General features: G+C 33.1%; 2 protein-coding genes across 2 annotated transcripts; both read right to left on the reverse strand.

Moving 5' to 3' along the window:
- Positions 5,609 to 11,033, reverse strand: LOC109348145 (putative RNA-binding protein YlmH). Its single transcript, XM_019588404.1, has 10 exons — positions 10,795 to 11,033; positions 9,062 to 9,171; positions 8,810 to 8,941; positions 8,651 to 8,724; positions 8,441 to 8,546; positions 8,253 to 8,321; positions 7,421 to 7,485; positions 7,241 to 7,339; positions 6,146 to 6,245; positions 5,609 to 5,911 (listed from the first exon to the last, which is right to left on the reverse strand). The coding sequence occupies exons 1-10, from the start codon at positions 10,943 to 10,945 to the stop codon at positions 5,849 to 5,851; spliced, it is 969 nt and encodes a 322-aa protein (XP_019443949.1). The 5' UTR covers positions 10,946 to 11,033; the 3' UTR covers positions 5,609 to 5,848.
- On the reverse strand, positions 12,201 to 17,175 carry LOC109348144 (proton pump-interactor 1-like). The gene is made up of 8 exons (XM_019588403.1): positions 17,031 to 17,175; positions 16,027 to 16,440; positions 14,939 to 15,124; positions 14,652 to 14,831; positions 14,329 to 14,523; positions 13,668 to 13,766; positions 12,964 to 13,479; positions 12,201 to 12,826 (listed from the first exon to the last, which is right to left on the reverse strand). The coding sequence occupies exons 2-8, from the start codon at positions 16,399 to 16,401 to the stop codon at positions 12,530 to 12,532; spliced, it is 1,848 nt and encodes a 615-aa protein (XP_019443948.1). The 5' UTR covers positions 16,402 to 16,440; positions 17,031 to 17,175; the 3' UTR covers positions 12,201 to 12,529.

Here is a 17,444-nt window from a genome sequence, read left to right on the forward strand (position 1 = left end):
TTTAATTTTTCTCTATTATAATTGAAAAATCAAATTCCAAATTGAAGTTTTTATAACTTTTAAATATATTTTTAATAAAAAACTCATTTAGTATAATGATTTGATTTCCATTTTTCATTAAAAAAATCGTATTTAAAATTGAAAAGATCATTTTATTTTCTATAAATTTTAAAATATTTATTTTACTAAAAATAATATGGTATCATGTTTCACACTTTCACTTTGTTATTTCCATTAGAAAATTCAAATTAAAAATTGTCATTTCTTTTTCTTATGTGATTGAATATGCAAATACACAGGTAAGACGTGTATTCTTAATAATGTGAATGTATAAGTAAGTGTGTTTTAACTATGTGTATGCATGAATAACATGTGTTTTCTTAGTAATATGAATGTATAAGTAACATGTGTGTTTTTAGTCATACGAATGCACAGGTCACATGTGTGTTCTTAACAATACAAATACACGAATAACATATGTTTCTTAACCATATAAATGTACATGTAATAAATGTCATTAATCTTGTAGCAAAGAAGTATTGCCCCGTGCATCGCTGATGCACGGGTTTCTTGCTAGTTAGTACACTTAAAGGTATGTTATGTCATATAACTTTTAAATAAACCAACAAATCTGTAAAAATAGGCTAATAAACATATATTTAAATATGTTAAATAACACCTACACTAATAATATAATATAAATATTATATAATATAATTCAATAGGTTTTTCTATTAGGTTTTACCATCTTTTTATATGACTTAAAACCTAACCTATCAAGTTTATATGACTTATTTATTTATTGAAAGAAAAAGATAATGTATTTTCCTTAGTAAGTTCAGTGAAAGGTAAACCCAATGTTATTAAAACCGGTTCGGACCGGCCGGTTCGACCAGAGAACCGGCCAACTGGTCCCATAACCGGTACAAAACAAGTGTTGGGCCGGCTAAGCATTAAAACCGGTGTAAACCGGAGAAAAACCGGTGAACCGACCGAAATTTGATTGAACCGGTCGGTTCATACATGTAATTTTAAAGAGCCCCACATAGGCACATACCACATAGAATTAGAAGATGATGATGATGCACAACTAATAACTAATTTATTTTTTATTTATTTTTCATACATGTAATGTTTTTTATTGCATTGTTAGTTTTGGTTCTAATAACTAACTTATTTTATTGTTAACTTGTATGAAAATTGATGTATGAAAAAATGATATTATTGTAGATCAATTAAATTTAGAAGATGATAATGATGCACAACTCAACCCTGTGGAGAATGTGAACCTAGTTGAAGATAACGTTAGTCAAGTTTTGGACTTAAATGGTGAAGAAATGGAACCTCAATATGAAACAAATTTGACTCCTTGGTGTTAAAGTTTTAAATACATAATATGTTTTGTAGACTGAGTTATGAACTTGCGTCATATGTTTCGAGTTTGTTAAGTAAGCCAAGTACTTGTGAATTACTATTTGTAATTTAGACTTTGGATTTATTAAAGTTGTTTGTTTATAATAATTCTTACTTTGACTATAAATATGAATTATAAATTTGAGTATCTACATATTAGATAATTTTTGTTACAGGTTTACACTCATTATATAAGCATGTATGTCCGGTTTAACCGGTTTAATCTTATGCGGTTTAATTACTGAATCACTGGTTGAACCACTAAACCACTAAACTAGTTCCCTCACCTGTTTGATGACCGGTCTGATTTTAATAACATTGATTACCACCTTCTCTCAAAAACAGCTCCTTCATAAAGTCAAGTAGCTTTGTGATTGATCTTTTCTGATGTTGTTCACTCACACTGCGCAAGTGAAGGATCTACTGCACCATCAACAAATGCACCTATTGTGTTTGGGTAGACATATGCTGTCCTATAAAAGTGTATCAATCAATGTATTACTATTTATGATTAGTTAGAAAAATATGTAATATTTAATTTTTTAACTTAAATACATTTTTTAAACCAATTATAAGTTATGACACATGAAGTGACACACTTTATGGTACAACAGATGTATTCATGTTCATTGTATGAGTTCATGTAAATCTACCATGGCCCCAACAATTGGTGCATGAACCATAATGGTTGAACACAATAAATATCTCATCTACAACCCTATTAGACTTTACTGTTAGTCTTTCATGCTCTCACTCTAAGCACATCAAAGTAGGTGCCTCACACATCTGACCTACCTTCTGACATGTTTATCTTTAGATCATATCTTTTGTCTCAAAAAATGTACTATTTAATATATTATTCACATATGATCCATTGAAAAAATATATTAAAATTAAAATTTTAATAATTAACTATTTTTCTGATTAATAATAATAATATTTGAGATGACTCACTTTTCCCATTCTATAATAAATAGAGTTTCACTGACATGAGGTAGTTGTTATTGATGAACCAACAAAATAATGATCTAGTTGTATAAGACTCAACTAGATATCAAGGTTGAATGTTCAATTTTTAAGAGTAACATTTATTGGGAGAGATACCCACGAACCTTAAAATAGATTAATTCCTTACAAAAAGGTGAGAAAATACCATTAGTAATACCTAAAAAAAATTATTATTCATGATCTGGATACGTGTGTGTAAATGAGACATGTGTAAGTAAACTACAGAGACAAATAGGAATATAGGTATCATAAGCATTGAAGATATGCATGCATTTCCAATCAATCACATCCAATCAAGATAATTAAGTTGGAGACAATTTAGGGGAATTTTTTAATTCTGATTTTGTTAAAGTGTATGTACAGATATATAGAGGGACGAATATTTCCTCTGCCAAATTTCTTTATTTTTTGGCTTTGATTATGGACTATGATAAATTATTTTGTAACTTAAGCTACAATTTTTCTAAACGTCCTAGATGTAGCACGTTGTTAATGAATTTACAAAACCGTAAAGAAATGTTCCACATCTAACTTTATGACATATCCTAAAATCCTAAATTGCTATAGGCCTTAGATTAAAACTGTGAGCGTAATATGTATAAAGATTATTCATCATTCATTAATTACTTTTTTTGAAAAGTCAATAATAATTAATTATAAATTGTGGATGATACAATAATAATGTATAAAACTCATATATGGTTAATAAATACATATTTTTCTCTAAAACTATATCCTCTAAACAATGAATGAGCATAAATGTGATTGATGATGAGGCTTGTATAAGCAGCAATGGCCACCGTGGTCCACCCACCAGCGGTGACTTTTACGCACTTCCCGCCGGGAAAGAGGATCCTCTACACGTGCCCTACGTTAAATGTCATAGTCGTCACTCAAGTCAATCATACTTAGGCTAGTATACACTATTACCTTTAATAGTACCTAACAATGATATTCTTCTTCTTAGTTCTTTATTTAAAAAAAACAGTACTATTAAACTATTTATTCATGACTGTGATATAGTAATATAATTTTTTTATTAAACTCTTAAAAAGATAAAGGTAAAAAGTTCAATTATTTAAAGCGATATTTATTGGGAGAAACAATTACATATTCCGAGAAAAACAATTTTTTTACTCATGAAACGAAAAAATCTATTTATTTTACACAATACGTCAGTTATAGGATCGAATTATGTTATTATATATATATAAACAATAAATGAATTTATTTTTATCTTTTTTTATAGAAACAAACATTTAATAAAAAAAAACCTTAAAAGACAAGTCAACAGTTTTTAGTTGTTCACAAAAAAGTATACATAAAACATTTTTGTTAAAAGAATATAAAAAGTTGAGTATAATATTTATTCATGGTTAGTGTAAGATTTTTACACAATTAATATATAATTCACCTTTCATTCTGAAAAACTAATGATAATTAAATATGAATGGTAGATAAAACAATGACAATATATAAGGTTCATTCACTGTCAGTGCAAATATTTTTTATGCCAAAAAATATTTTGTCCCTAAATTTAATTTGATATATATGTATAAGTTAATAAAAATTAAGATTATTTCACAAACTTGATTAGGCAAAAGTATATTTTAAGTAAAATAATTTATATTTGGTTATCCTTATTTTTATTTGGGAAAATTATTCCAATAATGCCTTTTGAGAAATCGTGGTGAACTCACAACGAATTTTTTTAGAAAATACAACATTTAAGGATTAAACCACAAACAATTAGGTAGCAAAGCACAATTGCCACCTGGCCATTCCCATAAATATATGAACATGTTAATAGTAATATTATGATTGAATGTATTAGTTAATATCAATTTAAATTATATAATATATTTAGTAGTATAATTAATATATAATTAAAAATTAAATTATTAATATATAAAAATACCAACTTAATATTAATATAGGAGAAAAAGATGTATGCACTAATAATGTATGAGTTTTATACACTGTCACAGTATTATCCACCATTAATATTTAAACATCATTGATTTCTTCAAGAAGAAGTGATTCAAACGAATGATGTAATGACTGTATATAAATTTTTCTACTAACAATGTATAGATATTACATTTACAATATTAATATAGTCTTATCACTCTCATTCAAATTTGCAATTACAAGCAACAAACTTACTTCCCCTAAAATCATGCAGTATTTCACTGAAAAAATGCTGTTTAAATTGCACAAGGGGTTGCATTAACATTAATCATCATCACACACTACTCTAGTTATAGCTATAGTAAGTATCCACTATCCACTATCCACAACCTTAAGCTCTTTCATTTTTGAGACAAATATGGCCAACACTATTCTAAACTTCACTACAATTATTCTCATTCTACTAATCCTTATAGCATTGTTTGATTTCCAACTAGTTTCTTCAACTAATGATGTTGATCATGAGATAGAAAATGAAGAAATAGAGTATGATCTTGGTACCCATGTTGGACTTAGAAGCAGGTTTTTGGAGGGTATAATAAAGAAAGGGAAAAGTTGTCATGTGTCAGAGAATATATGCAATGGTGTTCATGCAAAGAAGGGGACAGAGTTGCTTTTCTGTTGCAAGAACTTGCATTGTCGTGATGTTCTTAGTGACAAGAACCATTGTGGTAAGTGTGGTCATAAGTGTGAGTTTGGTGAGAAATGTTGTAGTGGTGTTTGTACTAATGTTTTATATAGTGCTTATCATTGTGGAAAGTGTAAGAATAAGTGTCAACAAGGTGTTCCATGTGAGAGTGGAATGTGTGGGTATGCATCAAACTAAATTATCTAGTAAAACTTCAATTGACTTTGGTGTTTTATATTGATATTGTTGGTTAATTTGGTTCTTAGGATTATAAAAATGATATTTAAGTCTTTGATTTTGCACCCATCAATAAAGTTGATCTCAATGAGAACCTTACAAATATTTTGTAAGAAGCTAAATTGACTAATAATATATAGAGTGAATACCCACTTTAGTGCTTCAAAATTTTCTTGTGTACTAATTTGATCTCCCAGAAAATACAAATCTAAATTGATACATTTGATATTTTTGGGGACCATTTTGGATTTTTCAATTTTTAAGAGACCAAATCAGTACACATGAAAATTTTGAGGGGCCAAAATAGGTATTTACTCTAATATATAAAAGAAGGGGACCAAATTAATGTTGTTATTTGAGATACCTTGATGAATTCTATTAATCTCAGATATAAAATAATGTTTCACTTCTAAGTTGTCAAATAGCATTTACATTTGATAGTAGCAGCAACAACAACAAAAAAAAGAGAAAGTTTTGTACACCTTTTTCTTTATTAATTCTACATTGTGCTAAGAACTTTCTATGAAGAAAAAAAATGTCAGTTATATGAGAATACCTACAAAAGGTAGCTCTTGCAGAGTTGCAGAACTTCTACAAATACCGAATGAGTTCAACTGCAAACTTTCCTTTCCTTGTCGAGTTTATTTCTCCTATCTGGACCAATGTGAAACAAAATATAATCAAAAAGGCTAAATATAAATAGCATACGAAGTCGTTGAAATGATCATGGCCAGTCCCCGAGAGTTAGCTCAGTTGGAAGAGCTACGGAACATAAAGTATGAGCGCTTAGGTTCAAACCTTGGCAGCTGCACAATTCCCTCGCCCCATCGAGAACTTTGCCTATAAAAAGATGATCATGGACTTCTTTTAAACCTTAGAGCAAGTTACCTTTAATCTTCCCTTTCCACTGACTGATACAATATCTCCACTCTTCAGTGTGGTTCCTTTGCTGGTAACAGGGTTCCAGTTGATGCGCACATCGCCATTGCTGCAAGCATGATATGCACCAACACAGTTATCATTTAAATCTAAACAATTTTTTCGTTACCGAAGTGTTTATATATGAAAATGTTTTGTAATGGAAAGGTGCAACACAAATATAGCACCAAAAATTCAGTCAATCCTACGAAAATGAACAACGAAACAACTCAACGTCCTTGCAGCTAAAACTTGAATGGCGGGAACAACAAGAATGAAGCCACTAATGTAATCAACTATAGTTAGGGTAGAAGAAGGTAGGGAATGGAAATAATTAAACTATATCTCTTGCTGTTTTTAAGTTGTGACATTCTACATTAAGTATCTCAAAAAGTTGTATGTGACATTACTTTCAGCCTGGTATCTGATTTTAAGTTTCACTGATGCACACTTATTTATGTTTCATATTTGTCTAGAGCTGAAATTAAAAATCAAATAAATATGAAGGCATGCTAAAAAAATTCAAGTATCTTCTGACTTCAAGTGCTACATATAAATTGTCAGTTATTTACAGCTTCCATACCCGGGAAGTGGCACTGCTTAGATGAAAGGGAAAAAGAAAACATATCTAGCCATGGTCGATGATTTATTTATCTAGTCATCATGAGAATACATGTTCATTTGTTACCATATTTTATGGTAATGTTCTTCGATATGAAAGCCAAACTCATAAGGATAATGTATGCCGAATTAGCTAGAGGAGCTTGGGTAGTTTTCATGTACAAGACTTCATTTTTAGACATTGGCAACATTGAAAGAAAGTGGAAGAAAATATGGCAGGGGTAAACCAAGCAAAAGCAACTACCGTGGTTACGGGTTTAAAGCTAATCAAATTCAGACATTCAACTTATACATAGATTTTAGTATTTTTAGAATTTTCACAACTGAATTATTCCACTAAGCTGAAACCGGTTTTGAACACGATTCGGTGCACTAAAACTTTAAGCAATCAACAATTTACAAATAACTAACAGACATGATCTATATAAGTTGGGGATTGCCAACCTGATCATGTCAACTAGCTTTGAACGTGAAACCTTAAACCCTGCACTAGCTACTGCATCAACTCTCAGTGACGCTTCTACAGTTTTAAATTTAGTTATTCTGCAAAACAACAAAAAATGTTAATCTCTGACTGACACAATTAAATATTATATGAAGTTGAGACTGGGATCAATATTGCACCTTGGCGGTTCATAATCAAGAGAAATTAATGGTATCTTGGTGCAAGATACGGGAACATTACGAACCTGAATAAGAAGAATGTAATTAGAACATAAATAATAACCAATACAGAAACTGCTTAAAAGCAGTCTAATACTAAAAATCAATTTTCCTCAGGACTACACCAGCATGTTCAATCAGACCGTTATGTATTGTGAAGGAAGCTTCCAATACAAGGGGAAGACGCATGTATTATCAGACTATCCATACCAACATAACATAGCTAACTAAATTCCACCATTTGTGATATATATGTGTGTGTGCAGTGTTCACTGGAGACAGTTAATTGCTCCGATCACAAGAGAAGCGCAGGTATAGAGGTACTTGCATTTGGTGCCATACTTATATAGGATATGTTTTAGGTACATATGTATCAGATACTCATACCTACTATTTAAGACCTGCCTTATATCTTTTCAGTTTCTTGTTTCTGAAGAGTAACTGATCAGATTAGATGCTAAAATCTGATAAAACCGCCCTGACAAACACCAAAATGTTTAATTTTTTTTACTTTATAAGTATTTATAATGGATACAAACATATTTTTATAAATTAACTTTATCAGTATTTATATGTATAGATATGTTCCAGCAATATTTTACTTTGAATACTTTGTCATACTAGTATCCTACATTTTTTTAAATTCATCTATCCCAGATTCCCAGTAATTAAGAAGCAATACTCATATCCACAACACATGAATGGTTTAATTATAAGAAATTCATGTTATAATAATCAGACATTTATTTAGGGAAGCAAACTGCAGAAAAGCAATACAGTGAAATAATGCTACCTTATCTAGGGATGACATTAGAAATTCAACGAGTTCTGGCACAACCATTATTTGAGCACCCTGTTCTCCCTGAGTAGCAAAGGCAACAAAGTCAAAACTTTCTAAAATATGTCCCAGAACACTAGAAAAACAAATAGCCATTATATGATATAATATATGCAATAATTAAAACTGAGAAAAACTAATACCTTCAATATAATATCTCCAAGTTTCTCCCGAACGATTCCTGTACCAAGAATTGAGCCAAGGAAGTCACCATGAGAACAAGGTTCAAACTGAAAGTTCCCCGTAATACTGAGAAGAGTAATTTTACACAAATGTTAGCAAAGAGGACTAGAAACATCGATAATGGATGTGGTGAGGTTGACAGTTTAGATAACAAAAATTATAAGACTTACCTCAATGCTGAAATAATATCTGGATCACTTGTCAGTTCTTCTGGATGACCAACCGAAATCCGACATCGTTCAGCCTGAAGAAAATAAGTGTTATGTCTACATACAAACACAGATAACTTGTGTATAAAGGGAATGGAAAGGACTTGTATAGATATTTACCTGTGGGTAACCTCCTTGTGCAATTGCTTTCACATCTGCTAATTTTTCTAATACTTGCATAGATTCCTTCAGCACTGGAGGGGTTAGAAAATCTGTATGGAGAACCTCTCGTCTGGACGACGCTCGTCTAGCCTACGACAAATGGACAACAACTAAGTCAGCGACTAAATATGATGGTGGCAGGAGGACGGGAGTTCCAAGGTATACGAAAATTAGAATGACATTTAATTGGACAAGGGGAAAAACAAGTACCATCTCAAGAATGTGCTTCACATCTTTTGTTACACTTCTTTCTACTGCTCCCGTGAGTAAGTTGTCAACTTCTCCCTTCAAAGCTTGTACAGTCTGGCTTATACCTAAAGCTGCACTACATAAAGCGTTAAAATGAGAAAGACGGATTAAGATGTACAAACAATAGATTAATCTACAAGAAATACACACTTTAATGAATCAACTGTTCAAAAGCAGTGAAAGAAGTCGTGAATACATTGTTTCTACACAACCAAGTAAGCATATATCAGTTGATAAAAGTAAAATTCCTTAAATCATTTATTGAAAATCTTTTACACATACACTGACACTAACATGGACTCTGGACTATAACAGACATTTACTAGTTTACAGAAAACTTCTTATGCAAAACATTAGATCCTCAATTTGTTGGTTCTTAGTGATGTATGGAAATAGCCAGACATCACTGCTCCAGCAATAGCACATTAGATGTAGTAAAATGAAGTTAAAACTCAGGTTTTACTTTATAGGTTACTTGGGCGAAAAGCTACCACATCATTTGATCAATTGGCCACTGAACATAGCTAATAATCTGTCTTTAAGTAGCTAAGCCCTCTCACCATAATTGCAAGTGTAGTAAACATTAGGTCTGAGTCTGGATAAGTTATTTTCAAGGGAATGTAACATTTTTAATGCATCCTGCTTCTGGTCAAGGAATTTTAAAATTTATTTCGAATTTCGTTAGCTACTCTTGCACTCCACAAGAGGTATTTGAAATACATTATGAGGTGGAATTTTGAAATCCTCCGTCAACCTTTAATCTCGACACTCTTTTCTTACTCCACTCCATACTTCCTAGTTCCTGCCTTTGAGTGGTTTGATATGCTTCTCTTTCTGTTTTAAATTCCTTGGATTTTAAAATCCGTTATGTAAACACGGGGTAAGAGAAATTACATTGAACTCCCTCAAGGTTTAACTTATTTACATTTGAACCTCTCTTGTTTGAATAATTACAGAGACCTCTCTTGAGGTTTATGTTGTCATTATACTTACCCCTTGGATTATGTTTTGTATTCGGCATGATTTTCAGCACATTTTTTGGAATGTGATGCCAAGAAATTTAAAAACATCCCACCTAAAAAATGTAGGAATTCAATTTTCTACTTCCTTCACAAGTGAAATGCTTAGGAACTTCGACATTACCATTTGCCTATGCATTTTTTTTAATCTTCTACCAAACAAGGGCAAATCACATTGTGAGCTGAAATATTTGAATTGGTGGGTATATGTAGTATGTATTAATCAAATAAATTTGTTATGGTCAGAACATAAATTCAAATCAGTTATGAAATAACTCATTCCAAATATATAGTAGTTTATGTTATCATTACACCTATTCCCTTCGAGTTTATACTGTAATTACAATTACATCACTTATAACATAAGGATTAATACTAGGTTGTCTAATTTCCTCTAAAGGTTAACACTAATTGCCAAATTTTAATTTACGAAACCATTTTATCCATTCAGCTATATTTATTAAAACAATGGTCAATTATTAGCATTCTATAATCTAGATTAACATCAATTTCTCTCATTTGTTTTCAACACCCACAATTTCCTTTATCAAAAAGATCAATTTTTTTAAAAATTCAACGAAATGGGTATGAGAAACAGCATCGACTTATGTGTATCAGTTAGAAAACAAGGGGAAAAAGAAATGAATAAAAGTAAGAAGAGAGAGAGAGAGAGACCTGGAGAAGTGGAAAAAGAGAGAGAATGAGTGAAAAGGGTGGAATGGAGAGAGAAATTGTGATTGATTTGGAGAAGATGAGAATGAGAGAGTGCCAAAGCTGCTCTTTTTAGATAAGATGAAGTTACAAAGGTAGTAGTGGCAGTAGCCATGGCTCTGCACCTGGGAAATGAAAGAAGGAACCTTCACCTTAATCCACCTTCACTAATTTTGGTTTTTCAATGGAGGGTTGAGAATAACAGGGATTTCATCCTTCTATTTTTTTTTTATCTTTTCCTTAGGAGTTAGGTCCTCTTTCAAATATCAATTCCTACATATTTTAACTCATTGAAATACTAATAGTTTAGATCTAATAGTTTAGATCTAAATACTAATTTGAATCATTGATTTTTTCCTAAAATTGATAGCTAAGATATGAAATAAGCTTTTTAAATTTCCTTTTCGAATAACTGAAATCACTCCCTATTCAAAATATTAGTTACAAAGCAAGGATTCTGACTAAAAGATCAATTAGAAAAATGTAAAGTCAACTCAAGTGATTACAAAATTAAGTTAAGTTTGACTTACTTCCTTCATAAAAATGAAGTGGTTGTTTTAAATTCTTTTCATCATATTCATTTAAAGTTGAAGGATTAGATAAACTTAATTTTTCACGGATTAATAAACTCGTGGTTCCAAGATAGTAAAGAATTTGTTTTTTATTTAAAGTTTACCACATTGAATCTTTTCATTTAAAATTTACTTTGGTTAAAATGTTGTATTAAACCTTGTAATAATTTCTTAACAATTGTCTCCATTGCTATTAGGGAGTGTGACCGGGTAGCGTTGATGGTTGAGGTGATAGAGTCAGTAGTAATGGTTGGTGAGGTGATTAGGTAGTTGCAGCAATTACGGTGATAGTTGAGATGATGGTAATGACGACAATGGTAGTGGTCGAGTACGTAATAGTGATTGAGGTTGCGATAGTGAAGATAATGCTAGCCTATGGGGTGATGACAATGGTCGGTTCGTGGTGACAATGCAAGCAACAGTGGGGGAGAGGGTGGTTGTCGAGGTATCGATGGGTGTGGTCGAGTTGGTGGTGGTGGTCAAACTCATGGTGGTTGTCATTAAAGCAGTGAAGTTTGATGTTGTGGTGATAGCGGCAAAGTAGGAGGACAACAAAGGTGGTTTTTAAGGCCATGTTTGTTGTAGTTTGGCTGTCCATGTAGTGATTGTTTGTGTTTTGAATTTCATTGTCACAAATTTACAACAAATTGTCTATAATCAAAATGGTAACTTATGTATTGCACCAATGAACTAAAAAATGAACACAAAAAACATAGACAGGATCTAGCATATCCCACTTACCTGAGTCTAATTTTGAAGGCTTCTATATCCTGTCTCAGATAGTGTTCAACATCATAACACAAAAGACTACATAAGCAACATGTAAGGTTTTTTGATACAAAGTTTAGTATGTAATGTTAGCATTCTCTAGATAATTAAATAACAAAACAAACTCATGCTTCATGTAAACATCCACCACAAAATTTGAAAATTCATAGTCAAACTAAATGTAAATGTATGCAGTGTTTTCCCAAAACAGGAGCTAAAAGGACAAAGTATATTTTAATCCATTCCCCTAAGAGGCTAAGAGGATATATAGAACAGAAATAACTTAAGGCTACCCTGAAAAACCTCTAGACACCTCACTAGGAAAATTGGTTTACAGCATCTTCTAGATCTAAACTTCTTCAGAAAAGTTGGGTGTAACCAAGCACCAGCAGTATCAGGACTAATGGAGCAGCAGCTGCAGCCCAAACCCAGTAATTGTTCGACTTCTTCCGCTTAAGAATAGCTTTTTGAATCGGGGCGGTGCCGACTGCTCGGCTTCTGGACCTGATACCAGCCTTGGGGACCTTTTCCTTCACTGGAACCACGGGTTCAATGTTATCATCAACCTCTGGCTCCACTACTGCCTCTTCTGGTTCCTCAGCATCAGGAACGGTTTCAGTGCCGGAAGTTTTCTTCTTTGCCTTCTTCTCACGGTCCTATAGTAAATTTCAGATTTAAAAATACATCAATGGAAAATAAAAAGTATTGCAACAACAATCAGCTTATATATAACTAAATTCATATATTAAAAATATATCAACAGAAAAATAAAAAGGAATGAACCAATAATCACCTTAAGCTTCTTCTCAGCTTCTTTTTGTGCTCTTTGAGCTGCTTTAATTGCAGCTTTCTCTGCTAGCTTCTTCTTCCTTTCCAAGGCCAGCTTTTGCTTCGCAATTTCCTCTTCTCTCTTTATCTCTTTCAACTTCGCAGGATCAAGTTCAGGCTTTTTGATAGGAATCTCCTTGTGAGGATTTTCAAACTCAAATTCATCAGCTTCTGCTAAGTCCTTGCTATCCGGTTTTGACTTCGAATCTCTCCCTTTGTTTTTGGATTCTTTCTCAACCACCGGAGTAGGCAAAGTTACTGGTGGAGAAGGCTTAGGCTCCTCCTTTGGCTGTTTTGGGGTGGTTTTTGTTAATACAACAGCCTCAGCAGGTTTTGGCACTTCCACCAGTGGCTTTTCATCTGGATTCCTAATCCGTCCATCCCGACTCAACTGCCGCATGTCCAATGATGTCAAAATTCTTTTCTCATAGTCATTCCTGAAAGTTTTGTCACTGTTCCAGAGTGACAAAAACTTCTCAATCTGGACTCAGAAAAGAAAAGAAAATCATAAAATAAGATTGTAAGCACAAGCCATCACAGTCGAGAAAAGCAGGAGGAAGTGATCAGATGGTTGAAGTGCAGTGCCGTTATTAAATATCCAACAGCTACAATGAATGAATGTTAGTAAATGATGGATATCATCCGAAGACTGAATATTTGTGGACAAACCTCTGCCTGTGCGAATTCCTCGAGAGCATTAACATCTTTCTTTGCAGCAAGCTCCTTAGCTTTGTTCAAAAGTTGGCGACTTTGGTAGAAATAACCATTCTGAATAAGATAGTATCAATTCAAATTAATTATGTATATGACTGGGGAAAACATGTTTAGAAATAATGACAACAAATTGTTAGAAATTTACATCAAGGAAAACACACTTAACAATGCATAAAGTACGGTTACCATGAAATGTCACGGACAAAATTCTACTTTTCTTGGTTGGCTCTCTGTTTGGTAAAACTTCATTACTCTTCTTACTAGTTTGTTACATGAAAACTAGATTTCTAAAACAGAAAATTTAAGGTACAAATTTCAGAAATAGTAAGATTACCTGGGGTACCTGGTATGGATGAAATTAAGATGGAAGTGACCATGACGACACATTTTGCATTCCATTTTTAAAAAACCATTCATACCAAATGGGGTGCCAAATGCAAAAAATATGGTTCAAGGAAAACAATTTTCAACCTCCATATTTTCCACCTTTACAATGCACCAAGTGAAAACCATAAGAATTCTATCCAACTCTATATTGTATTCTACATATTCTACCGTGCAGACCCTAAAACAACATTGCACACTAGACAGTGCTCATATTTAAAGCAATACATACCCCCTCATCGCGCTGCTTTCTTAACTGCTGAATGCTCTCGAAATCCTTGTCCTTCTTCTCAGTAATAGCGTTCAGTTCATCCTGTAGAGCCTGGATATCTTTGTCTATGATTTGCAATTCCTCATCAATTTTCTTGATCTTTGCCGCGACTGCGTGTTTCTCCTTCATGACTCCAGACAAATCTCCACCCATTTGCTGCATGACAATCAATGTCAGAACTCGGAATAACTTCTTGAATAATACACATTAAAAAATTCAGAACACTAAACAAAAAGATAGAGAAAAAGGCTCAAAAGCACAAATAAAAACAAAAGGTATCTTACCTTAACCTGATCTTGAATGGCTTCTTTCTTCCCAACAGACTCCTGTAACTTGGCCCTCATGGCAGCATTAGCTATAACTTTCTCCCTTGTCCCCTCAAGCTGTTTGATTTCTCGAATGAGTTGTTTCTCCTCGGACAATGGAATGCTCTCGTGCTGAATGCGGTATTGTAAGCTATATATCTGCATCCATCAAAGCATATGGGAGTGGTGGGTGAATGGTGAATGGATGTTGAGATTAACTTCAAAACATCAAAGCAATTAAAAAGAACTTGGGACTCATAACATACAACATCATTAAGCTCCTCCTCGGATGAGCATAAACCACCCTGACCCGCATTGTTTGCAGTACGCAGCTTGCCCAGTGCCTGCTGCAGAGGTTCAATCACTTTCAATTTCTCATTCACCGTACTCTGATATTGCCTGCGGTCACCTCTTAGAGACTTGATCTGAGAAATCAACTCGGATCGCTCTGACTGCAATCAAGAGTTTAAAGACCAAAATACAATTGCATTAGATGTATGTTGAGATGGAGTTGTCATGTCATGTCACTCCACAAAATATAGAAGTTTCACAGAAAGAGGACAGCTCATTGATAAGTGATATGCAAGCATCAGTAATCATTTGTTACATGTTTCCAACCGAAGAACTGTGAAGCTCATACATCAAAAAAATATCTTTCTTAAACATAAGTACTTCAATTGATCCCACAGCATGACACAACAGTAAGTCCTTGTCCTAAATAAATAACATATTTTCCGTTATCCAAATGCAGCTTCCAAGAATAAAATGGACCGCTATCAATAGGGCCAATAGATGTTTAAAGTCGCCACAGCTATACTCAAACAAACCTAATGATGGCAAGAAGAGGAAATGACATATTTACTTTTTTAATCGAAAATGCATATGTGGAAAAGTACTGCAAGAACAGATATAAAATTAAATAACTTCGCATACAAAGACAGCATATGTCATGGTGACTGTCCAACACGTAGCTTGGCAGTTATCAGTTGACAGTTAAAGGGAAAATGAACGGTTAAGGGAGTTTAAATGCCTTGGTCGAGAGGCACCAAAATGTGCATGCCTCTTGCCGTTGACATTGGGGATATTTGATTCTTTTGCATTAATTGTCCATATAAATTAACTACTCAAGCAGAACATTTATACTAAGAATAAAAGTTTTCAATTTAAAAATTATAAGCTGCTTGCTGATGAGTCCCAAAAACCGAGTAACAATTAGTAGTTCCAAATAAGATGTGCATATGGTGCTGTGCTAACATCATTTTAAATTCCGTCCTTGGATTCTCTACCTATTTTGAACACCACTAAAACAGTTAAATTTTAAACAGGCAACCATAAGGAACAATTCACAGCTCACCCGCTTCGCCTTCAGTCTTTCAGTGACCTGAAACCGGGCTTGACTTTTCTTGTTCAACTCTTTTTCAAGATAATCAACCTTAGATTTGGTGTCTGGATCATCATAAGGCCGGCACCTGACAAAATAAAAAGAATGAATCTGCTTAGGTGCAGGCCACTCTTCAACTGCATCTTTCGGAACATTGGCATCTGAAACATTATTCCCATCCCCTTTTGCAGATTCATCTCCATGCGACCCAAATTTTATGGGTTCACCACCTCCCAGAGGTTGTTCCACTTGGCCATTATCCTTTTCATGCAAAACAGATTTGCCTCCTTCAGCACCGTTCTCCACAGGTCCTTGAACCATCTCAAATCCCACAACCTCAAGCGCCATAGCTCCAACTACAAGATAGCCTCAAACAATCAAAGAAACCTAATTCCATAGCAAGCAAAAAACGGAAAAAAGATTCATATCAATAAATGGAAGATTAAAGAGCATGTATAATTCAATAGATTGATCCACAGGCTCAATAAGCAGGCACACAAATGCTAAACCATGAATCACAACAAATAAAAAAAATCAGGAGTAATAAAAACATATACACATGTTGAATTCATGAATTGAAAAAAGCCACATAGAGCAAATGAATAACAAATCTATATGAACGATAATACATAAATCTCATCAATTTGATCACAAACAACCAAATTCAGCAGATAATGTGAAATAAACAAATGGATCTAAACAATACAATATACATCTCAAACATGCAAGAGAGACAAATCACAAACACCCCACCTAAAACAAACCGATAAAAATCAGATTTTTAGGATAAAAATCACAACTTTATCTCCGAAAAAACCCACCATGCAAATTCAAATCCCATAAAACGAAAAATTGAAAACAAAAATCCAAAAGGGCATGATCTGAATACATTGAATGATCACAAAACAATTGATACAACATAAAATAAATAAATCTATAAAAAAAACTTGAGATTGGAAGCGATAAAATGAGAATACCGGTGTGAAGAGAAGAAGACCCTTTTGACAATGGGTCTCCAAAACAAGTTACAGAGAAAGAGAGAGAGAGAGAGAGAGAGAGAGGGGGGGAAAGAGAGAGAAAAAAAGAGAGAGAGTGGAAACAATAGCATGTAACAGTGGCAATATTTATATAAAATGAAGGTGAAGATTATTTCCGGTTCAGCAGCAGATTTCGCTTTCTCGATTTCTCCAAACAGTAAAAAACGTTGGACTACCGTTTTTCTTGTCACTGTTATTTTAAGGATTTTTACCATTTTCTTATGATTTTATTTTCTCCTTTTTTGGAAAAAAAACAACAAATTAAGATATAGATTTTGTGTGGTTTTCAATCTATGTTGGGTTGTTTTAAAAAACAAAGGAAATGACAAAGTTGGAAGTTTTGTTTCTTTTAGT

Source organism: Lupinus angustifolius, chromosome LG05 (assembly GCF_001865875.1).
Source record: "Lupinus angustifolius cultivar Tanjil chromosome LG05, LupAngTanjil_v1.0, whole genome shotgun sequence".
Lineage (NCBI taxonomy): Eukaryota > Viridiplantae > Streptophyta > Magnoliopsida > Fabales > Fabaceae > Lupinus > Lupinus angustifolius.

Bases quoted from the DNA above. Each gene is read 5' to 3' on its own strand.
- LOC109348144 (XM_019588403.1), bottom strand. From the start codon at position 16,401: ATGGCGCTTGAGGTTGTGGGATTTGAGATGGTTCAAGGACCTGTGGAG. The intron at 14,832-14,938 runs GTATGTTATGAG...TGATGGATGCAG, and splicing joins AGGAGGAGCTTAATGATGTT to ATATATAGCTTACAATACCG. The intron at 13,480-13,667 runs GTTTGTCCACAA...TTCTGAGTCCAG, and splicing joins AGGAATTCGCACAGGCAGAG to ATTGAGAAGTTTTTGTCACT.
- LOC109348145 (XM_019588404.1), bottom strand. From the start codon at position 10,945: ATGGCTACTGCCACTACTACCTTTGTAACTTCATCTTATCTAAAAAGA. The intron at 9,172-10,794 runs GTCTCTCTCTCT...TATGTAGTGCAG, and splicing joins CTCTTTTTCCACTTCTCCAG to CTTTAGGTATAAGCCAGACT. The intron at 8,322-8,440 runs GTATTAGTTTTT...TTTGCTACTCAG, and splicing joins TTGGAGATATTATATTGAAG to GGAGAACAGGGTGCTCAAAT.